The sequence below is a fragment of the Delphinapterus leucas genome, chromosome 14 (genome assembly GCF_059928025.1).
Source record: "Delphinapterus leucas isolate spDelLeu-1000000601 "Yukka" chromosome 14, BTC_Dleu_Yukka2, whole genome shotgun sequence".
Taxonomy (NCBI): domain Eukaryota; kingdom Metazoa; phylum Chordata; class Mammalia; order Artiodactyla; family Monodontidae; genus Delphinapterus; species Delphinapterus leucas.
This window is the reverse complement of record NC_143142.1, coordinates 28,278,219-28,303,982: the sequence shown is the minus strand read 5'-3', so window position 1 is coordinate 28,303,982 and position 25,764 is coordinate 28,278,219. Positions and strand designations below refer to the sequence as shown.

General features: G+C 39.7%; 1 protein-coding gene across 7 annotated transcripts in view; it reads right to left on the bottom strand.

Moving 5' to 3' along the window:
- Positions 1-25,764, bottom strand: part of SPIRE1 (spire type actin nucleation factor 1) — a 205,990-nt gene that overhangs the window by 79,967 nt on the left and 100,259 nt on the right. For 6 of the 7 annotated variants that reach the window (XM_022551242.3, XM_022551244.3, XM_022551243.3 and 3 more), the window contains one exon: positions 8,457-8,690. In XM_022551242.3, the coding sequence (XP_022406950.1) occupies positions 8,457-8,690 (234 nt within the window). Of the gene's footprint in view, positions 1-8,456; positions 8,691-9,790; positions 10,628-25,764 lie in introns of those variants that run through there. The other variant, XM_089894888.1, reaches the window with a different exon arrangement.

Below are 25,764 nucleotides of genomic sequence, written 5' to 3'. Positions count from 1 at the left end.
TAAAAAATATTCAGTTCACAAAGCTTAGAATTTTATTTGCAAAAATCTAAGTAGAATATAATTTTAAACCATAATTAAAATGTTTTGCCTACTGAGTATAATCATGCATTTGTCATAAGAAATTAATAACAAAGATCATCTTCATTAAATGCAGCATCATATAGTTAGGATAAATTACCAAATTTTTGCCTAAACCAGTGAGAAAATTAGCACGTTTCCAGCAAATTTCAAAACTTAGAGAACAAACATTTTGAAGTACAGAGAACTGCAGTTTGTTCCTTGGAGTCACTCTAATTTGACTGATGGACTATGGTCACCCAACTAACCTATGTTAACACACCTTCACTCAGTAACAGACAAGCTCAAACAAACATTATGGCTTCCCTTGGATATACTCCATTAAACCTAGGCCAAATTTATACACAAATGAAAATAACAGACTCATTCCACTTCAGCTGTCTGTAATACATGTGCAGTTTGAAGATGAAGATAAACTGTGCACTGTACTAATCTAGCTTGGTATAATAAAATTAGGGACTTCCCTGGTGGTCCAATGGTTGGGACTTTGCCTTCCAATGCAGGCGGTGCGGGTTCGATCTCTGGTCGGGGACCAGGGATCCCACATGCCTTGCGGCCAAAAAACCAAAAGACGTAAAACAGAAGCAATATTGTGACGGAATCAATAAAGACTTTAGAAAGTGGTCCACATAAAAAAAAAAATCTTAAAAAAAAAATTAAATAATATAGGGTTTTTTTCTATTTTTAATCACACTCTACAGTACTATCCTTTTCTTAAATTTCTCTCCTGATGAGTTTTCAAAATAGCATGTAAATTCTGACATTATGTGGCAAACCAAAAACATATTAGCTTTTTATAAGCGGGGCTTATTATTTGTAAACTATATTCTTATATTTACAGAAACATGCCAGATTTTTTTGAAAGTATGAATTAACACTGGAAATATAACTCATAAAACTATTCATGGGCAATAACTTAATATAGCCATACTAAAATTTTACAATATTTTATTTATTATACAAATACTAAACAATAAGAGGAATGGAATTTCTGAAGCCATATGGTTCCCCCTGAATCACAATGCCATTAATACCATTTATGGTAAATCATAAATCAGCACAGTCTCTTTTTTTTATAAATTATAGATTTATTGAAAACCATAACACCTACCATTTCTTTTCTTTTTTTTTACATATTTATTAGAGTATAACTGCTTTACAACGGTGTGTTAGTTTCTGCTTTATAACAAAGTGAATCAGTTATACATATACATATGTCCCCATATCGCTTCCCTCTTGCATCTCCCTCCCTCCCACCCTCCCTAGTCCACCCCTCTAGGTGGTCACAAAGCACCGAGCTGATCTCCCTGTGCTATGCGGCTGCTTCCCACTAGCTATCTATTTTACGTTTGGTAGTGTATATATGTCCATGCCACTCTCTCACTTTGTCCCAGCTTACCCTTCCCCCTCCCCGTATCCTCAAGTCCATTCTCTAGTAGGTCTGCATCTTTATTCCTGAGCACAGTCTCTTCTTTATACACATAGCAGTACACGCAGAATTTTGTGGTCTTTTTTCCGTTTATTAAAACAAAAATTTCCCATATTGCTTCATAACCCATGTAATTATAATTTAAAGACCATATGATAATCCATGTAGTTGATATACCATTTCTTTGTGAGTCATTTATTTCCACTTTCAGAACAGTATAAATAATGCTGTGATACACATCTTCGTGTATCTATGTAACATTTTGTATTAAAAAACATCTCTTTGTACCGAGAACAGACTGGTGATGCCAGTGGTTGGGGCTTGTGGGTACAGGGTGGGTGAAATGGTGAAGGTGGTCAAAAGGTACAAACTTCCAGCTATAAAATAAGTTAAGTCCTAGGTATGTAATGTACAGCATGGTGACTATAGTTAACAATACTGTATTATATATTTGAAAGCTGCTAAAAGAGTAGAGCTTAAAAGTTCTCATCACAAGAAAAAAATTCGTAGCTATGTGTGGTGATGGATGTTAACTAGCCTTATTGTGCTGATCATTTTGCAATTTATACAAATAGGGAATCATTATACATATTGTACAAGTGAAACTAATATAATGTTATATGTCAGTTCTAAGTTTTAAAAATTGCCCTCTTTGATAAATAAATAAAATAAAATTTTTTTAAAAGTCCACAGGGACTAGAAAGCAAAAAAAAAAAAAAACTGACCTCTTTGAAAAATTCCTAATAGTAGCATTACTATGTGAAAAAATTTCAAACATATAAAAAATGAGGTGAATAATATAATGAATTACAGTGTACCCATCACCCAATTTAGTAATTATCAATTCATGGCTAATCTTTTTTCATCTACATCCTCATCCACTTAAGCCTCACCCTCCAGGATTATTTTACAGCAAATCCCAGATATCTGAATTTCACATGTAAATATTTCAGCGTATATCACAAAATGATGAGTTCTTTTTTAAAAAATATAACCACAATACTATTATCATATCTAAAAATATGAATAATTCCTAATATCATCAACTATAGAGTAATAGGTCAAATTTTCCTGATTATCTCAAATATATACCCAGTTTTATAATTTATTTCTTTTAATCGAGGTTCATTCTACTGCAATTGGTATGTATTAAGTCTCTTTTAATCTATGTTTTTCCTCTCTCCCCTTCCTTTTAATTTGTAAGTTACTTGTTGAAGAAATTATGTGATTTGTGCTATAGTTTCCCACAATCTGATTTTGCTGATTGCATCCCTACGGTGTTATTTTAAATGTTTCTATGTCCCCTGAACTTCCTATAAATTGGTAGTTAGATTAGTTAGATCTAGAGGCTTGATCAGATTGTTTATTTGGCAAGAAGACTTTGCAGGTGATGCTGTAAACTCCCATCGGAGGCACAGAAAGTCTGCTGGTTTCTTGTGATGCCACAATGCTATTATTTTGTAGAATCAGAATATTACCATTTTGCAATCCCTATCACTTCCCTTTCATTTATTAGTTGGAATACTTTTATAAAGAGACATTCATCCAAAACTCTTTGGTTGCCCTGAGGTGGTGTCCTTATGGAAAAGGCAGAATGGATTCTGTCTATACACCAGTTGTCAAAATAATAAGTGGGTTAACTTGGTTAACAGCTGAACAACCGCTAAAGGTGACCAAAAGGGTTTTATTAATTATTACTTATGTGTCCAGAGAATGCAGAATATTTGGTCTGCTTTAATCCATCACAGCTACTATTCTTATTGATGATCAAATTCTTCCATCTGACCAATGCGGGAGGCTCCTTGAGTTGGCTTCTGAGTCCTTTTTACATAACTTAGTAATCTTGGATAGTCTGTTTGCTTTCTGGTATGACAAGATGTTCCAGGCTATTTTACACATTTCCTTCCCAGATCTGGAATTAGCCATCTCTCTAAGGAATTCTAGAATTCTTTTAGTAGGGAATGGTATTCAGAGACCATGAGCTGGTGGCAGCTGTGCTCACTGCTACTATGTGATCGTTGCTTTCCAGGTCTGTCTATGTGGTCACGTTTCTGATGCATTAACAGTTAGACTCAGTTTGCTTTGGATTTGAGGGGATTATATTTCCATATTCAGTTTTGTTTCATAATTATGTAAAATATTTATATGGTTTCTAAATCAAATCCACAGAATCAAGTACACTCATAGATGTGTAGCTTTAATGCCTGTCCTGGTTTCTACTCTGGCTTATCTTTCCTCTTTTTTAAAAAAAAAATATATATATATTCTTATCCATACATTTTCTTAGATAAATGCTGGCATACTATACATGATTTTCTACACCTTGTTTTCTCATGTAAATGATATATCCTGGAGATCTTTCCATAGCCCTTTTGATAGTGATATAGTACGCCACTAGTTGGCTGTACCACAGTTAGTTAACCATTTCCCTATTAATGGACATCTGGGATATTTCTAGCATTCTGCTATTATAAATAGTGAATAGTTTTAGACTTCTTAATATACTGTCAAATTATTTTATGTAAGAGCTATGTAAATTTACACTGCAGCTATCAATTACTGAGCAAAAAAATTTACCGTAATTTCTAATTTCAACAAAAGTAAATTCTTGCTTTCAAAAGAATGGCAAATGGTATTGCTTTATTTGCATTCCCTGACAATTAGGGGGACTGGATTGTGTAAGAGAACCAGGATCCACCAGGCTGAGTTCAGCGCGCCTCTCTGTGCCCTACAAGCCTCCCATGAACCTGTGCTGGCCCACCACTTTCATATTTTCAGATTATTTGTAAGGGTACCCCTTCTAGAATGACATCCTCCACATTACAGACATTGCAAATTTTTATTTATTACGATTCTCTTACAGATGGAAGTACAGTATCCTGAAGAAGGAAAGCAGATTGCTACTTTACACCAAGGTGTATGGGCTAGTATGGTCCTAGACACCAGGTCCATAATATTTACCTCACTGGGGTTCATTTAACCCCAGTTAAGTTCATCTCCAAGCACCTGATAAAGCACTCAGAATAAGGAAGGCACACTAAATGCTTCCTAAATATCTGAGAAGGTAAATGAAGGCATGAGTAAGCTGAGACTTTTACATTCGTCTCAAATGAAGAATCTGCTCATGTGCTATTCTCATAGTAACTTCATTCATTTCTCAAACACTCCTTTCACTCTTCCTCTCCACACACTGTCTCACGTCCTCCCCTTCCATCATCTTGCCCCTGGTCTCCTTAATCTTCCTTGCCTACATACTTCACTCTCCATCACCACCACCGTTTACTTCACGTCTACAATGCCTTTTCTTTTCAACTAATGTTAACTGAAGGAATCTTTTCTAGGATATATTTATATATAAGAAAATAATTTTTAAGAATGATCTTTTCTTAATACTTCCTGAACGGCTCCACTTAGTTCTATATGTTTCTCAACAAACAATCTGAAAGAAAAATATTTTAGGTGTTATATTCTTAATTTAAGAGAAGAACACATTCTATCGCTGACATAAATTTGTGCCTGCAATTTATTCTGACCTATATGCAGTGGCAAAAAGCCTTGGAATGACTCAGAAAAAAATGATATATGTGTTTATACTTTACTTGTTTATATCCTGTTTTTCTCCATTACAATTAAGAACCATAAAAACAGGGACCAATTGTATGTTGTTACTGGTATATCCCTAGCACCTAGAAAAATGCTTGGCATATAGTAAGTGCTATTAAATTTTTATTCATGACAAGCACTATAGTAGGTACTTTATATTAATTATGTTATTTAATTTAATCTGCACAAAACTCAATCAGGCAGATATTCTCTCTTTACATAAGAATAAGGATCATAGGATTAAATAATCCAGGGTAAAACAATTGGTACAAAAATGGCAAAACCAGGGTTCCAATCTAAGTCCTACCTGACTATAAACCTCTGAAATTAACTTCCTCTCATTCACTCAGTTCAAAGAAGCTGGACAAGTCACAGGCCTCTCTGAGCCTTAGTTCTTTCATTTGTAAAATGGGTATAACAATGCCAATCCAATACCTCACAGTGTTACCATAAGTCTCAGATAACAATGGACGTGAAAGTAATTTTCAAGTGTAACACACCATATACCAAATTGAAAGACTGGTAGGAATAAACAACTGTTCGGGGGGAAAAGTTACACAATAAAAAGGTCTTGCTCACTAAGAATTAAAAACAAATTGTCTCCAAGTTCCTAAACATTCTATTATTTATATTATTCAAACTTAGTTTCACATTTCCACTTTCAACAAGGAGAAAGCATATATTTCTTCTATTAATTCTTGTCTTCTCTTCCAACAATGTAAACAGGAGCCAATTTACTAATTGAAGATTTCAACCCACTGAGCAAATCACAAACTCCTATGTGTCACTATTTGGCCATGAATAATGGGTTTTATGATATATAAAATTCAGTTTACTTGTCAAATGTTTCAGCAATTATTTTTCTTCTCATGTAGCTAAAAGAAATATTCAGAACGTATTGTTACAGATGTGGAAATTTTTACTGATCAGTTTTGGTTAACATAGAAACTAAGAAACAAGGGGTGAGTATATGATATTCTCCAATAAAATTCCTAAGAATGGAATTGGTAAACTTAGTTTTCCTCCAATCTATAAAACCTTTCTAAAAAAGCATTTTAATTGTTTATTTTTCATATTATCATAGAAATAAGATAGGCAGGAGGGCAGACATAGTAGCTCAAATTTAAAAAACAATAAAACAGCGTAACAGTTATCAGTTCAAACTGATGAATGTCCAAGAATCTTTGTTTTATAAGTTAACATACTGAATGTCATTGAGTAGAACTGTAAGATTCCAATAACTCTCCAGGTCTCATCTTCCAAATCTATACTATACAAGAGCAATCTGGCCATGACATCTGTCATTTGACTGGTGCCAAGGTTAACCAACTGACATGGTTGGTTGGGTGGGTGTCCCCTCCTCCTTCACCATGCCCTGTTCTCCCCCACAAATACCCACTAAACCACTACCAAAAACTGTTAGCTCAGTTTCAGAGGTATACACAGTTTTGTTTCCTTTTTTTTTTTATAAATTTATTTATTTATTTTTAAATTTATAGCTGTGTTGGGTCTTCGTTGCTGTGCGCAGGCTTTCTCTAGTTGCGGTGAGCGGGGGCTATTCTTCGTTGTAGTGCACGGGCTTCTCGTTGCGGTGGCTTCTCTTGTTGCAGAGCACGGGCTCTAGGCGCTCAGGCTTCAGTAGTTGTGGCTCGCGGGCTTAGCTGCTCCGTGGCATGTGGGATCTTCCCGGGGCCAGGGCTCGAACCCGTGTCCCCCACATTGGCAGGTGGATTCTTAACCGCTGCCACACCAGGGAAGTCCCAGTTTTGTTTCTTAATGGAAAACTTTTTACTCTTCGTTTATCACAGAATCGAGTATTTTTAGTTCCTTATTCACTTCATTTATGTTTTTTTCATTTGCATCATTTTTAAATTAGATTCCACATATAAGTGATATCATATAATATTTGTCTTTTCTATGACTTACTTCACTTAGTATGTTAATCTCTAGGTCCATCCATGTTGTTGCAAATGGCATTATTTCATTCTTTTTATGGCTGAGTAACGTTCCACTGTATATATACACCGCATCTTCTTTATCCATTCATCTGTCGATGAACATTTAGGTTGCTTCCATGTCTTGGCTGCTGTAAATAATGCTGCAATGAACACTGGAGTGCAAGTATCTTTTTGAATTATGGTTTTTTTTCAGATATATGCCCAGGAGTGGGACTGCTGGACCATATGGTAACTCTATTTTTAGTTTTTTAAGGAACCTCCACACTATTCTCCATAGTGGCTGTACCAATTTACATTCCCAGCAACAGTGTAGAAGGGTTCCCTTTTCTCCACACCCTCTCTAGCATTTATTGTTTGTAGATTTTTTGATGATGGCCATTCTGACCAGTGTGAGATGATACTTCATTATAGTTTTGATTTACATTTCTCTAATAATTAGTGATGTTGAGCACATTTTTCATGTGCTTTTTGGACATCTGTCTATCTTCTTTGGAGAAATGTCTATTTAGATCTTCTGCCCATTTTTTGATTGGGTTATTTGTTTTTTTGATATAGAGCTGCATGAGCTGTTTGTATATTTTGGAAATTAATCCCCTGTTGGTTGCTTCATTTGCAAATATTTTCTCCCATTCTGTGGGTTGTCTTTTCATTTTGTTTATGATTTCCTTTGCTATGCAAAAGTTTTTAAGTTTAATTAGGTACCACTTGTTTATTTTTGTTTTTATTTTCATTACACTAGGAGGTGGATCAAAAACGATATTGCTGCGATTTATGTCAGAGAGTGTTCTGCCTATGTTTTCCTCTAAAAGTTTTATAGTATCTGGACTAACATTTAGGTCTTTAATCCATTTTGAGTTTATTTTTGTGCATGGTGTTAGAGAGTGTTCTAATCTACAGATTCAATGAAATCCCTATCAAATTACCAATGGCATTTTTCACAGAAGCAGAACAAAAAATTTTTTAATTTGTAATGGAAACACAAAAGACCCTGAATAGCCAAAGCAATCTTGAGAAAGAAAAACAGAGCTGGATGAATCAGGCTCCCTGACTTCAGATTATACTACAAAACTACCATAATCAAAACAGTATGGTACTGGCACAAAAACAGAAATATAGATCAATGGAACAGGATAGAAAGCCCAGAGATAAACCCACGCACCTATGGTCAACTTATCTACGACAAGGGAGGCAAGGATATATGATAGAGAAAAGACAGTCTCTTCAATAGACGGTGCTGGGAAAACTGGACAGCTACATGTAAAAGAATGAAATTAGAACACATTTCACTTATAGCTGAAAGTCTAAGAACTATTATCAAATGCTAAATCACCATTCAGTTTTTTAAAGTGAAATAACTCTTCAAAGAAAGAGGTAATTGTAAACTTTACCTTCATGACATCTCTGTAGGACCGGATTGCTGAGATTTTTCTCTTCTCATCTTCCTCCTCCTCCAGACCTTCATCGGCAGCCTCATAGCCTTCATCATTGCTGCCATCAGCCTCTACCGTGTTGGCCATGCGATCAATGAGCTGCTCCAGGGGAGGGCTTAATTCCCTTTCTTCATTCTCCTTCAAGCCATAGTCCAGTGCCTTATAAATAATAATTCCCAAAGATTCAATAACCTAGGAACATTAAGGAGGGTGGTTAATAGAGACGACTAAACATTTTTATAGAACTAACTGTAAGGCATAAAATATTTAGTATGATATAAGCTAGGTCTGATTTATTCCATTTCAGAAACATGACAAATTAAATTTGAAGAGATATTTAAAAGTCTCAACTATGCTTTAAAAAAAAATCTCAGATGGAAATTTTTGTGTGATTTCTTCAAACTAGTATGTAACACATACACAAACGCTTTTCATGTTTCTTAGATTTATATCATACACTAAAATCTGTATTCTCCATTTATATAAAATACCAACAATACCAACCAGGTTGATTTTCCACATTTCCAAAAGATATTATTGAGAACGGACAGAGTTATCAAAGATCATATCCATTCAGAACTCCTATGGCAATGCTTATCTAACTAGGGATTTCATAGACATACCAAGGATCTGAGACTGAAAAATCAATGATTGGTAGCAGCTAACGTAAGCTTAAACAACAAAAACAAAATCTATTAATAGCCATATACGTACTGCTCATTGAGTTCCATTCAATTATTAGAAACACATATCCCTCATATGATGCAAACAAGTGAGAGACTCAAACTCTGAACTTTCAGTGTAGTGCATAGATAATCCTCCCTGCCACTCACCTCCACCACTACTATCTCCCAAGAAATACGAACCTGATTTATGAACACTGAATATACATCCCTGTCTACTATCACCCTGACAAATGCTTTGGCTTTGGCCAAGACAAGGAATTCTACTTTATTCCACAACACTACCTTCTTTTCTGCTCAGAAAAATCACAGATAAATAACTCTTTTAAAAAAATTTTTACAATGCCAACAGCTCATTTTACCTTAGCTATTTTGGAGGGAAGAACACAGGAAATAAAGCCAAAGATGTAGGAGTTTGCCACTTTTACCACTAACCACTTGACTCAGGGTAAATTATTTATTTTAGTTAAATTATTTATTTTCTTATCTGTAAAGCAGGTATCAATCTCGTGGGGTTTTGTTAAGACTAAATGCATTTGCTACATGTGCAAGTACTTAGTACGTGACTTTTAACGTGCACTGAATAAATGTTATCTGCCTCCAACTCACCCTTTTCCAATGTTTATCCAGTTAATATACAGACATGCATACATCTTTCCTTCCCTTTATTCCATTTGTAGCCATAGTCAGTGCTCTGTTGTTGGGTTTTTTTTAAGTTGTTTATTTGGTACCAAAGAAAAGGAAAAGACAGAAGTTTTGACGATGAGTTAAATACATGGAGTCACTGTCAGCATATATTACAGCCCTTAAAAGCACTCAAGCATTCACTCAAAAAATCTCCACAAAATCTGAAATCTACCTTATCAAGTGAAATAATATTTTCTCAACACAAATTTCAAAATGAATAAAAGGCTTATAAATTCTCAGCTTCTAATTTTTAAATACTGGGTTGTTTTTTTGTAATATTTCTCATTGAAAATATGTAATATTTTCATTAGCTTTTTGTTTTTGTTTTTGTTTTTTTTGCACGGGCCTCTCACTGCTGTGGCCTCTCCCGTTGTGGAGCACAGGCTCTGGATGCACAGGCTCAGCGGCCATGGCTCACAGGCCCAGCCGCTCTGCAGCATGTGGGATCTTCCCGGACCGGGGCACGAACCCACGTCCCCTGCATCAGCAGGCGGACTGTCAACGACTGCGCCACCAGGGAAGCCCCTTTTCATTAGTTTTTAATGGTCTGACTGGAACTCTAACCACTATTTTCAAAGTTGTTTCGTGTGACAATGGATCTTCTGAGTTCCAAGTCAGCTGACTACTTTGGTCACCTCTTCTGGGGACCAAACCTCCCTCGACACCCCACCCCCATCCACCCATCTGTCCTGGAGAGGGTACCTGATCTGTGTTTCCCTGGCAGAAGGTCCACACAACCAGGGACACTCTCACCACAGACAGGTACTACTTAGGGCAGGGATTTTACCTTTCAGTTCAATGTCAGCAGAACCGGGCATTGTGATGTATGTGTAATAAACACCCGTCAACTCGAACCCAGAGCAATCACTTTAACAATCAGAGCATCATAGCTAATATAATGAAAACCTTAGACATCAAGAAAAGTTAAATTATGTTCAGTACATTCTTTTTAAGGCTGAGAAGGATTTACTTACTTACTTACTTATTTATTTGGCTACGCTAGGTCTCAGATGCAGCACATGGGATCTTTGTTGCCACGTGTGGCATATTTAGTTGCGGCACACGGGATCTTTCAGTTGTGGCATGCTAACTCATAGTTGCAGCATGTGGGATCTAGTTCCCTGACCAGGTATCGAACCTGGGCCCCCTGCACTGGGAGTGCAGAGTCTTAGCCACTGGACCACCGTGGAAGTCCCAAGGCAGAGAAGGTCTTAATGCAATTATTCTCGCATAGAAGTTACGTTTAACTGAGAGTCTTACGTGCTTGGATGAATCTAGCCATCTATATCCCTACCCCACCCCCACCCGAGCTGAATAAAAGAATCCACAGTAAATACCAACACCAATGATGGCTTCCGACCTTAGCAAAGACCCCAGAGCTGCCCAGAAAGCTTCATCCCCATCCCCACTCAGGACTTTCCCTCAAGGGGCCGTCTGTTCCTCAACTCTGCAGACCTCCAACACCCCTTCTGCCTCTCTGGGTCTCAGCTGATAACTCTCCTTCATACTCCACTGCAAAGTGAAAGTCCCTACATGAAAATGCACTCATTTTCCCACCTTCAAACGCATAATATGATAGGCATCTACACTTACTTTGTCCTTCCTTCCTTTCACAGTGGAGGAAGTGTCTCTCTTCCTATCAAAGGTCAATCCCACTCTCCCTCCAGAGCATGCCCCTCCAGCCACAATCCCGTTTCTGTGCTCCCTTTCCCAGCAAAGCTTCTCATGAGGGGCCGTCTTACATATTCTCTCTTTTCTCTCCTTCTATTCACTGTTTAAGCCATTCCAGTCTGGCATCTAATCTTTTGAAGCCCCTGAAACCACAGGTAAAATCACAAACAATCTCTATATGCCAAAACTATTGAACAACTCTGTCCTCATCCCAAATGGCTGTTCAGTGGCATCAGACACAACTGACAACAGTCTTCTGTTCTAAGACTCCGGACTTCTGATTTCCTCTCAACTCAGCAGCTCCTCCTCCTCAGTCTGCCTGTAGGTACCTTCTCCTGCAGCTGCATAAATGATGGAGTTCCTCAGAGTTCACGCATTCTACTCTCTTCCACGGTCTGTTGCAAAGTACTTTTATCCATTACCAGTTCTACAAATATGATATGTGCTCTGCTGTTTCCTTAACTTATATTTCTAGCTCAGAGAAACTTGTTGCCTAGGTAGCTGAAAGAGCTTAACTGGTCTTCCTTTCCCCAGTATCTCTTCATTTCTATTCATTGTATACAGTGATGCAGGATTAATCTTTCCAAAGTGGTTTCAAACAATTTAACCTAGCAGTGACTAAATCTATATCAGTCAGGATTAACCAAATGTGTATTAGGTCAGGGCTCTCTAGAGAGAACCAATAGGATGTATATATTTATACAGAAAGTGATTTACCATAAGGAATTGGCTCATGCAGTCATGGAGACCAATAAGTCCCAAATCTGCAGGGTGAGTTAGGAGGCTGGAGACCCAGGAGAGCCGATGGAATGGTTCCCAGTCCAAAGGCCAGCAAGCTTGAGACCCAGGAAGAGCCAGTATTTCAATTTGACTCCAAAGGCAGGAAAAAAAGCCAATGTTCCAGTCCAAAAGCCATCAGGAAAAATTTTCTCTCTTACTCAACAGGAGGTCAGCTTTTTGTTCTATTCAGGCCTTCAACAGATTGCATGAGGCCCATCCACATTAGGAAGGACAATCTGCTTTGCTCAGTCTACTGATTTAAATGTTAATCTCATTCAAAAACACCTTCATGGAAACACCTAGAATAATGCTTGTTCAAATATCTGGGCAGCCCATGACTCAGTCAAATTGACACATAAAACTAATTCCTTGTCAACTTGGCACTCATAAAGGTCTCCTTAAACCTTCATCACCAAAAGAAGACAATAACAAGGTCACAATTCCACCTAACATGACACAACTCTCTCGCATACAACCAAAAATCACTAACACCTTCACAAGAGGATCAAAATCCTTGAGTGATTTTTACTCTTCTCCTTTGATATCCCACAACTTTAAATGTAAAACCTAAGTATTATGTATAAAAACAATACATCTTATGTTACATAATAAAGGGATCAGAGAGGGAAGAAAACAGAGATACTTGAGATACACATACATACATACTCAAACGAAATAAGGAGGAAATACTCATGACAATTGCAGTCCTCGGGTCTGTAACTGGTCATGTGGTCATAGATGGTATTTATAAACACCTTCTTCCACTATCCATTCCACATTCCCTTTGCCTTTAGTAAGCACCTCAGCTGGTCGTGGTTCTTTCCTTGGTGGTGTGACATAAACCTTCATTCCTGCCATTAGTAGTCCTGCCTGGATTGGGTTGTGGTCCTCCCCTGGTTTTAATCACAGGGCATGGCAATTCTAGGAGACAGCTTAAGGGCTCTCCTGTATTCCAGACATACTCTTCCTTAGCTCCACTGAGGAGGAGCAGCCCAATCTTCCCCTGGGAATCAGGCCCAGTCACCCCAGACAGCACAGTAACTCCTTCTTTGCCTGCTGATTCACAGGAATGAGGAACCTGAAGTGGATGAGAAGCAGTCTTAACTTCCAATTCAATGGACTCATTGTTGTGTCTCCTGATGGAATTAAGACCTTCAGGCCAGCAGAGCAGAGGCAGAGCAGGAACAGGAAGCAAAAATGTCGCTGTGGGTCACTAGGGGTAATGGTGAGTGGTGGCCCTCCCATTTCTACCCCTTGATTCCTGACTTTGAGAAAAACAGCACCATACATTGGAGAACCCTGCCCCAGCCCTGCAAGGGACTGCCACCTAGCTGTCACTATAACAGAGTCTTTCAAAAGGCCATTCCACCATTCTATCATGACTGCTGCTTCAGGACGGCGGCGAACAGAGTAAGACCAGTGAATTCCATGGGCAGGGGCCCACTGCCATACTTCATTTGCTGTGAAGAGAGTTCCTTGATCAGAAGCAATGCTGTGTGGACTCCATGATGGCCATCTGTAAGTCCATGGATGGGAGTTTTGGAAGAAGCACTGCATGAGGGAAGGTAAGTCCATACCCAGAGTAAATGTGTCTTCCAGGAAGGACAGAATACTGCCCCTTCCATGATGGAAGTGGTCCAACGTAATCAACCTGCCACCAGGTAGCTGGCTGGTCACCCTGGGGAATGATGCCACACTGGGGACTCAGTGCTGGTGTCTGCTGCTTCAGACTGGGCACTCAGTGGTGGCCATAGCCAGGTGAGCCTTGGGTGAGTGGAAATCCATGTGTAACCCCCACCCCTGCCCCTGTAGCCACATTCATGAGCCCACTGGGTGATGACAGGGGTGGCTGGGTGGTGTCCATACAACGGGTCATCCTATCCACTTGAATATTAAAATCCTCCTCTGCTGAGGTCACTCTTTGGTGAGCATTCACATGGGACACACGTATCTTCATGTTTTTTGCCCATTCAGGGAGGTCTATACACATATCTCTCCCCAAATTTCCTTGTCACCAACTTTCCAGTCATGTTCCTTCCAAGTTCCTGACCATCAGGTCACAGCCCAGGGCTCGGTGTACAGTTGTGCCTCTGACCATTTCTCTTTCGAGGAACAACCAGGTGCACTGCTGGAAGTTCTGCCCACCAGGAGGGCTTCTGCTCACCGCTGTCCTTCGGGGGTGTCCCAGAGACGGGCAGCAGTGCTGTAGCTGGTGCCTGCAGGCCAGGCAAAACCATCTGTCTATCTGGCCTGAGTTTTCTCTTCCTCAGTCAACTGACTGTGGGCAACGCCCCATGAGGCCACAGGCAGGGACTGAAACAGAGAAGATAGTGTGTGTCGGGGGGCAACGACTCCACTTAAAACTAGCAGTTTTCTGTGTCACTTGGTAAATGAGCTAGAGTAGCACTCAAGTGAGGAATATGTTGCCTTCAAAGTCCAAAGAGGCCACCAGGCATTGTGCCTCTTTTTTGGTTGCAGGAGGGGCCTTGGAAGGGTTATCTTGACATGCCCCACACCACTGGACCCCTAGAAATTTCACTGAGGCAGACGGTCCCTGAATTTTTGTCAGATTTATTTCCCACCCTCTGACACACAAATGTCTTGCCAGTAAGTTTGGCATAGGTGCTACTTCTCGCTCACTAGATCCAATCAGCATAATGTCAGGAATAATGGGCCAGTGTGGTATCTTGTGGAAGAGAAAGGCAATCAGGACCCCTGTGAACTAAATTATGACACAGGGCTGGAGAGCTGATACACCCCTGAGGTAGGTCAGTGAAGGTGCAGTGCTGGCCTTGCCAGATGAAAGCAAACTGCTTCTAGTGGTCTTTACTGACAGGTACGGCGAGAAAGGCATTTGTCAGGTCAATAGCTGTATACTAGGTGCCAGGGGATGTGTAAGTTGCCCAAGCAATGAAGCCACATCTGGTACAGCAGCTGCAACTGGAGCCACCACCTGGTTAAACTTACAATAATCTAATGTCATTCTCCAAGATCCATCTCTCTTCTGCACAAGCCAAATAGGCAGGTTGAATGAAGCTGTGGTGGGAGTCAGCAGGCCTGCATCTTTCAAGTCCTGGATGGTAACACTAATCTCCGCAGTCCCTCCAGGAATGCGGCGTTGTTGCTTTTGATGTACTACTTTCCTAGGTAGAGGCCACTCCGCTGGCTTCTACTTGGTCTTCCCCACATATCAGCCCTTACTTCACAGGTCAGGGAAACCAGACCTGTGAGGATGTCTATGCACACCAGAACTGAAGAGATGACTGGGGAAATAACCAGATGGGTTCAGGCGTGCACTGGCCTCACTGTGAGACAGATCTGAACTAAAACTCTAGTGATCATCCGACCTCCATAAGCACTGTTCTAACTGCTATACTGAGGTCACATTTTGAGCCTCCTAGAATCAGTGTCAGTTCAGAGCCAGTGTCCAGTAGTCCCCAAAAGGTCTGCTTGTTTCCTCTTCTCCAATGCTCAGTTACCCTGGTAAAAGGCTGTAGGTCCCTTTGGGGAAGGCTGGGAGAAAGATGAACAATGTAAATATCTGGCAGCATATTGGGGTCCTCTCCCCAAGGGGACCTCGACTCTTCTTCATTCAAAGGATTCTGGGCTTGTAAATGGCTCAAGTCTGGGAATTGATTGAGAAGCCATGACTCTCAGTTTTTAGGATTCAAAAGTTAGACTTCTGTTCACTTAACCTAGAACTTTTCTGTTTATACCTATCAAGTGAGAATTTAGTGGGCTTCCTTCCTATCTATGTCACGTCTAAGAACACCATGATCAAGTAGCTAATGCCATAGGTCTCTGGGAGTCAGAGTATTCTAAATGCTGCTTTAAAAAATAAGTAAATAAATGCTGCTTTGACTCTGCAGTGTATTATGGTGACCACACCCATCGTGCCTTGTGGGTGTGGCTAAGTGCTACCACCGCAGGATCCAGTTATTCCCATTGCCTTTAGGTTTCCCAATTCAGTGACTGCAGTCCCCCCTCTGTAAGATCTAACCTGCAAAGAAGGATGATCATAAAGCTCTTCAAGGGTACCAGGGCGCCCCTCATAAATTTATCTCTCACAATCATGGTAAAAGCTGTGTCTTCTAGACATTCCCAGGGTAGGTGAGTAGATCTTAAATGACAAATTCACTCATAACATTTTTCTCATCTTGCTATAACTTTTCAACCTAATTTTCTTTTATTATCACTCATAAGCGCTGTTATCCGAATATACTAATTTCTTATTCTTTCCTTTAAATGCTCTACACTTTGTCCCTATGCTAGTATTCAGCATCATTCCTACTTTCTACATGGTTTTTCCCCTGTATTTTTATATGTCCAAATCCTACTCATTTTTCCGTCCCCCTACTCAAAGCAATCTCCTCCATGGAAGACTCGCTAACCCTGATTTTACCATCACATCACAGTCTCTACCTACCCTTTTTTCCTAGATGAAAACAGTAATTTTTTCTTCAGACTAGCCATGACATTCACTTACACCCTTATGTGCTTACGTTTCACTTTTTAAACTTGGATTACAGTTAATTATGTATATATCTTAATCCCCCAACAAGACTAAGCTCCTTGATGGCAAAATCTTATATGATTCATCTTTATATCTTAACATTATTTTATAAAGAGCAAAGACTCAACAGTTAATAAATGAATTAATCAAAATATAAATTGCTTCCACTGTTATGGAAGTGGACATGTATGGTTGACAGCTGGATACAGATTTTATGGACAGAAGCCATGCCACCTAGTGGCATCCCAGCCCCAAACAGCTCTGAAACATTTTGGAGGGTCTCTTAGCTCAAGGATAAACTATGTCCAACCTGGTTTAAATGTCCCAAACCTGTTCACCATTCCTGATTTAAATCTGAGCCATGCGGCAGTCCTATATTTAACCCAACCTCTTAGAAACATAGCATAACAAGGCTGGGCATTATTAGACTGACATGTACACCAGGTGACTCACCACTTTCATGGACTAAGGGAACCTCTAGCCCTTTGCTAGAGAAGCATATACCTAGTTCTTCACACACAGTCTTGAGCTGGGGATAAAGAGTGACCACCCAAAAAATAACTGAAACATAATAGTACCTGGACATACCAGCTTGCCTAAATATATACTTATTTACACTAATTTTAGAAGCTCATTTTCCAAAACTTGTGGAAATGTTAAGAAAATCCAAGAGAAAGAGCAGTGTCAGATCTGAAACATTAATCTGAGTCACCAGTCTCCAAACAGCTGGAAAATCATCAGTCATGTCCTGTCACAGTGGCACCTCTAACATTCATTAAAGTGAGCAGGAAGTGCAGTATAAAACCTTAATGTTAAATGGAACAAGTGAAGCACAGAAAACTGTGGTTTTTAAGCCTAACTGATTGACAAAGGGTGGGAGAAGAACGTATTAAATAAAACCACACATTCCAAAATTTAAGGCTGCCACGTCATGCCAAATTACCTCTCAGCTAGTGACAGGCGTCTATGAAGCCCATGGTTCTAGAGTAACAAGACACAGGAATGGAACTGCCTGGTCCCTGGCCTCAGACCCAGCCGTGCTGTCCCGAGGGCAGCCTCACACAGGACAGCAGCCCACGCGCTAACACCATGCTTCGTGCGACCACTCAAGGTTAGCTACAAGCCCACCAAACCCATATCCCATCTTCCTCTGACCACACCACCCTTCATCTGGTCCCTCTTCATGTTGACTTGTACTTCCTAAAAATATTTGAGTCTGTATCTGTCTCCTTTACTAAAATGTAAACTTCTCTAGGACAGAGGTCAAGTATGATTCTTCCTGGTATTTGCTACAATGCCTAGCACTTTGCTTTACACAGAGTATATGCTTTAAAATCTTTGTTAAACGTGTAAACTGCAGTAGCACAAAAGCCTTTAATGCCAAATCTGATGAAATGGGAATGACCCATATCAAGGGTGTCAAGCACAGCTTCTGGCACTTGAGCTGACACCAACAAACAATAGCTGCTCTTGCCAATCACCATCCTGCCTCACTGACAAAAAACACCCCCCGCCGCCAGCCTAAAAATTAAAACAAAAAGTTTCTTCATCTCTTCAAGTCCCCTTGCCAATGAGACAAATGGGACTTCCTTATATCTGTATAGCATTTTATTAAGCATGTTTTCCTTTATTCATCACAATCCTGTTAAGAAGACATTATCCACATTTTAAAGACAAGGGGACTGAGCTTGAAAGAGAGTCAATAAATTGCTAATCGTCAGACAGTTAACAAGTAACAAAGCCAGTGGGGACTCCAACCTGGCCTTGGTACATATGAAATTCCATACCCAGAATTCTACTATACCACAAAGCTTCACATGTGAACATCTCCTAGTCTGCCAATGTTTGTCTAAAATGTGGCATCCAGAATTAAATCCTATTCCATGTGCAGTACGATCATCAGAGAATATACCAAATGAGCACCTTCCTCACTGCACACCACATGCTTCTATAAATACACCCTGTTTGCTATTCAGATTTCTGGTCAACTCATTAAATTGCTGATACGCTGGGTTTACAGTCAACCACAGTAGCCAAGTCAGGACCACCACATATTAGTTAAACATCTTTCTCTCTTAGCCTGCATTTGTAAAGATTTTTTTTTAAGACATGGTAAAGGGTTTTACATTTTTCTCAAATCTATTTTATCCTATTTATTTTGACTAATCATTTTAGCTTAGGAAAATCACTTAAAATCTAGAGTCCACCATCTAATTCATTATCTATCACTCCTAAACTTACAAAACGTACCAATTTGGGTATGCCTTCTGAGGCTTCAGGAAAGTGATTTAAATATTAAATAGGAGAGTTCCAACCAAGAAGACCTTCAGAAAACCAGAGACATTTTTCCCATGCTGACATCGATTACAATCTACCTTTGTAAATACTGACCTGACACTTATCCATCTTGCTCACAAAAATACTACAAAAGACTTACTAAAATTTCCTGTTACAATCTCTAAATACTAACTGTGGTACACTCATATCTAGTAAAACTTATCCCCCAGAAGCCTAGTTTTCTATTAGTTAATCTAGCTAATATCCAGTGTACTTAGCGCCCTTCCCTTCACTCATTAATTCAGTCAACAGATATTTACTAAGAATTAAGTATATGTGGCGATGAAGGAATAGATGAGGTCTCTGGCCTTCAAAAAGCTTTTGTCCTAGGGAAAACAATAATAAATAAGACAAATGATTGTGCTACACATTATAATAAAAAAAGGAAGGGTGTCATGAGAGCATAATTTAATAGGGAGCCCTAATCTAGTCTGAAGATCAAGGAAGCCTTCATTAAGAAAATAAATTTTAGGACTTCCCTGGTGATGCAGTGGTTGAGAATCCGCCTCCCAATGCAGGGAACATGGGTTCGATCCCTGGTCTGGGAAGATCCCACATGCCGCGGAGCAACTAAGCCCATGCGCCACAACTACCGAGCCTGTGCTCTAGAGCCCGCGAGCCACAACTACTGAGCCCACGAGCTGCAACTACTGAAGCCCGAGCACCTAGAGCCCATGCTCTACAACAAGAGAAGCCACTGCAATGAAAAGCCCATGCACCACAACGAAGAGTAGCCCCCGCTCGCCACAACTAGAGGAAGCCGTGCAGCAACAAAGACCTAACGCAGCCAAAAAATAAAGAAAGAGAGAGAAGAAGGAAGGAAGGAAGGGAGGGAGGGAGGGAGGGAGGGAAGGAAGGAAGGGAGGGAGGGAGGGAGGGAGGGAGGGAGGAAGGGAGGGAGGGAGGGAGGGAGGGAGGAAGGGAGGGAGGAAGGAAGGAAATAAATTTTAAACTGAAACCTGAAAGGTAAGTAGAGTTAACCAGGATCAGAGGGGGTTAGAAAAGAAATCCAAAGAGGGAAAACTGAGTATGAGGGCCTAGAGGTCAGGAAGAACATGGAAGAAAAAAAAAACTCCTAATGACAAGAGGAAGGGCTAGGATGAGGCTAGAGAGGTGGGGAAGGGCGACTCACACACAACACAGGGCCTCAAACGCTATCTGAAGGATCTGAGTCGTCATCAATCGTCATCAAGTAAAAGCCAGGGCAGGTCCCTGAAGTGTTTTGAGGAATGGGACAATATGATCATATTTTTATTTTTAAAAGATATCATGCCACAGTAATCAAGACAGGGTGGTACTGGCAAAAGAACAGACAAAGAGATCAATGGAACAGAATACAGGGCCCAAAACAGACTCACAAAAATATAGCCAACTGACCGTTGACAAAGGAGCAAAGGCAATTTAAAAGGATAGTCCTTGTCGGTGGGAATGTAAATTGATACAGCCACTATGGAGAACAGTATGGAGGTTCCTTAAAAGATTAAAAATAGAACTACCATACGACCCAGCAATCCCACTACTGGGCATATACCCTGAGAAAACCGTAATTCAGAAAGAGTCATGTACCACAATGTTCATAGCAGCTCTGTTTACAATAGCCAGGACATGGAAGCAACCTAAGTGTCCATTGACAGATGAATGGATAAAGAAGATATGGCACATATATACAATGGAAGATTACTCAGCCAGAAAAAGAAAGGAAATTGAGTTATTTGTAGTGAGGTGGATGGACCTAGAGTCTGTCATACAGAATGAAGTCAGAAAGAGAAAAACAAATACTGTATGCTAACACATATATATGGAATCTTAAAAAAAAAAAATGGTCATCAAGAACCTAGGGGCAGGACGGGAATAAAGACGCAGACCTACTACAGAATGGACTTGAGGACACAGGGAAGGGGAAGGGTAAGCTGGGACAAAGTGGGAGAGTGGCACGTACATACATACACTACCCAATGTAAAACCGCTAGCTAGTGGGAAGCAGCTGCATAGCACAGGGAGATCAGCTTGGTGCTTTGTGACCACCTAGAGGGGTGGGATAGGGAGGGTGGGAGGGAGGGAGACACAGAGGGAAGAGATATGGGGATATATGTATAGCTGATTCACTACACTATAAAGCAGAAATACGCCATTGTAAAGCAATTATACTCCAATAAAGATGTTTAAAAATATAAAATAAAATAAAAGGATAGTCTTTTCTTCAAATGGTGCTGGAGCAGCTGGACATCCACATGCAAAAATATGAGTCTAGATTCAGGCCTTACACCGTACACAAAATTAACTCAAAATGCATCACAAACCTAAAAGTAAAATACAAAACTCTAAAACTAAAAGATAACACAGGAGAAAACCTAGATAAGTTCGGGTTTGGTGATTTTTTAAAGATACAATGCATGACCCATGAAAGAGAAAATTGGTAAGCTGGACTTCATTATAATTAACAAATTCTGCTCCATGAAAGGCACTGTTCAGAGAATGAAACAAGCCACAGCTAGAAGAAAATATTTGCCAGACACATGTCTGATAATGGACTGGTATCCAAAATATACAAATAATTCTTAAAACTCAAGAAGAAAATAACACTGGGAGTTCCCTGGTGGCCTAGTGGTTAGGATTCCGGGCTTTCACTGCTGTGGCCTGGGTTTAATCCCTGGTCGAGGAACTGAGATCCCGCATGCCACACAGTGTGGTCAAAAAATAAATAAATAAAAATTACCCGGCTCTTCCCTGGTGGCGCAGTGGTTAAGAATCTGCCTGCCAATGCAGGGGACACAGATTCAAGCCCTGGTCCGGGAAGGTCCCACATGCCACAGAGCGACTAAGTCCATGCACCACAACTACTGAGCCTGCGCTCCACAGCCCACAAGCCACAACTACTGAAGCCCGCACGCCTAGAGCCTGTGCTCCGCAACAAGAGAAGCCACCACAATGAGAAGCCCGCGCACGGCGACGAAGAGTAGCCCCCACTCGCCGCAACTAGAGGCCCGTGCAGAGCAACGAAGACCAACACAGCCAAAAATAAATAAAATAAAATAAAATAATTTTTTTAAAAAACGCTTTATAAAAAATTATCCAATTACAAAATGCACAAGTAATCAGAACAGATACCTCACCAAAGAAGATATACAGATGGCAAAGAGCATATGAAATGATCCTCAAGATCATGTCATCATAACTCGTACCAATGTTTTCTTAGGTGAGTCTCCCAAGGCAATATAAATAAAAGCAAAAACAAACAAATGGGGCCTAATCAAACTTACAAGCTTTTGTACAACAAAGGACATCATAAATGAAATGAAAAGCAGCCTATGGACTAGGAGAAAATATCTGCAAATGATGCAACTGACAAGGGCTTAATACAATCCAAATACATGAACAGCTCACACAACTCAACAACAAAAAAACTTACAACCCAATAGAAAAATGGGCAGAAGACCTACATAGACATTTCTCCAAAAAAGACACACAGATGGCCAACAGGCACATGAAAAGATGCTCAACATTGCTAATTATTAGAGAAAAGCAAATCTAAACTATGAGGTACCACCACACGCTGGTCAGATGGCCATCATTAAAAAGACTACAAATAACAAATGCTGGAGAGGGTGTGGAGAAAAGGAAACCCTCCTACACTGTTGGTGGGAATGTAAGTTGGTGCAGCCACTATGAAAAACAGTATGGAGGTTCCTCAAAAAGCTCAAAATAGAGTTGCCATGTGATCCAGCAATCCCACTCCTGGGCATATATCTGGACAAAACTATAATTCAGAAAGATACATAAACCCCAATGTTCATAGCAGCACTATTAACAATAGCCAAGACATGGAAACAACCTAAATGTCCATCAACAGATGAATGGATAAAGAAGATATGATACACTCAATGGAATACTACTCAGCCATAAAAAAGAATGAAGTAATGCCATTTGCAACAACGTGGATGGACTTAGAGATTACCACACTAAGTAAAGTCAGAAAGAGAAAGACAACTACCATATGATATCACTTATATGTGGAAACTGAAACATGACACAAATGAAACTATCTATGAAACAGAAACAGACTCACAAAGAGTACAGACTTGTGGTTGCCAAGGGGGAGGCAGGAAAGGATGGCTTGCGAGTTTGGTGTTAGCAAATGCAAACTATTACATATAGAATGGAAATACAACAAGGTCCTACTGTATATCACAGGGAACTATCAATATATTCAATATCCTATGACAAACCATAACGGAAAAGAATATAAAAAAGAATGTTAAAAAAATCACGTCATCAGGCAGTTGCAAATTAAAACAATGAGATCCCACTATAAGCCTACTAGAATGGCTAAAATCCAAAACAGTGGCATCATCAAATGCTGATGAGAATGTGGGGCAACAGGAACTCTCATTAATGGTTGGTGGGAATACAAAATGGTTCAGTCAATGTGGAAAACATTTTGGCAGTTTGTCACACAACTGAACATGCTCTTATCATACAATCAGGCAACTGCACTCCTTGGTATTTATCCAAATAAGTTGAAAACTCATGTCCACACAAATGTTTAGAGTAACTTTATTCATAACTGCCAAAACTTGGAAGCAACCAAGATGTTCTTCAATAGGTGAATGGATAAACTATGGTAAATCAATACAATGGACTATTATTATTCAAAGAAAAAGAGAGCTGTCAAACTACAAAGACATGGAGGAAACTTAAAAGTAGATTGCTAAGTGAAAGAAGCCAATCTGAAAAGGCTAAATTCTAACTATATGACATTCTGGAAAAGGCAAAACTATGGAGAAAGTAAAAAGATCAGTGGCTGCTAAGGGTTGGGGTCGGGGGTGGGGGTGGAAAGAGATGAAATGGTGGAGCACAGGGATTTCTGAGGCAGTGAAATTGCTCTATATAATACATTAATGAGGGACATGTCATATTTATGTGTCACAACCCATAGAGTGTACAACACAAAGAATGAACCCTAATGTAAACTATGGGTTTTAGTTAATAATAGTAATAATAATGTATCAATATTGGTTAGTCAATTGTAACAAATGTACCACACCAATACAAGATGTAAATTATCAGGGAAACTGGAGGAGGAGAGGGATATACAGGAACTCTGTACGTTCCAACCAATTTTTCTGTTAACGTAAAACTGCCCTAAAAGATATAAAGTCTATTAATTAAAATTTTAAAAAACACAGTATGGCTTAAAAAATATAGTATTAGAGAATGGATCCAAAATGGGCTAGAGCAGCTGTGATAAGACTAGCTAGAGGACTACTGCAGTAGTGTCCAGCTTAGGGATGATGGCTTCTTGGGCCAGGGTGATAAGAGTGGATAGAAAGGAAATGGTGAGGATTTGAAGAGCTTTTGGGGGGGTGGAATGGATAGGGGATAGGACTGGGCAATGCAATAAATGGAGGGAAAAGGAACCAAAGTGATTTCTGGGTTTCTAGCTTGAGTTAGTACAGAGAGTGGTACCATTTACTAACATGGAAAACTGGAGGAAAAAGAGTTTCTGAGAGAAAGGTAAGTTCAGACACCTATGAGAAACACAATCACAGGTGTTAGATAGGCAGCTATGTGGACTGCGAAGAGACTGTGAGCTGGGGTCATGAAGTGGGATTCCTTGGCAAATAACTGGTCCATGAACTCATGAGAGTGTATGAGACAACCCCCAGAGAAAAACTACCCAAGAGATGGAGAACCAAACACTTAATGACTGGCCAGAGGACTAGACTGTAAAGGAGCAAGAGTATTGAGGAAGGGAGGGAAGGAGGAAATCAAAAGACTCTGATATCACAAAAATCAAAGAGAGAAAATACTTCAAGAAGGAGGTCATGGTCCTGTGCATTGAATGTGGATTAGAGGTAAAAAGAGGCCTAGGACACAGCTGCTAGATTTAGTGAGGCAGAGGTCACTGGTGACTTTATCAAGGGCAGTCTGGGTGAGTAAAGTGCCCTGTGTAAATAGTACACTCAGAAATTTTTATGAATAGGAAGGGAAATATATGGCAGCAGCTAGAGATGAAGACAGGGCAGAGGTAGGGCTTTTTTAATTACTTTATTTGAAGACTACAAGTCTTAAGCATGTTTAAATGGTGATGGAAAGAAAATGGAAAGGAAAAAGCTGAAGATAATGAAAAGATAAGGGATCAGAATTCCTGACAGTGACCTTTGTTTGGCAAATCAGACCTCCAAAAGAGGTTAGTCACTTCTCAAAAACAAAAATCTTTCCATGAAATTTAGATATGCTTTTTTCTTTTATTAAGTGGGGGGAAAAAAAAAGAGGTCCACTTACACATGCATGAGAGTTAGTCTTTTATTCAAAATTACTTCCTGAGCATTTTCTAGGTGAACATCTGATAAATTCCTTAACATGCCATTTTAAGTCTTTTACATTCTGAGCCCAGTGAACTTTTCTGTTCACAGCTCCACAAAGAGCCTATCACTTCAGTCATTTTCCTTTTGCTGTACCTTTCTTTATTCATGTCATCCTCTGCCTATAGCATTTTTTGTCTGACAAATCCTACCTATACTCTTATCCCTCAGATCCCAGTGCAGTGTGACCTGCTCTGTGAGACATTCCTAGTCACCCAGAGTTGATCATT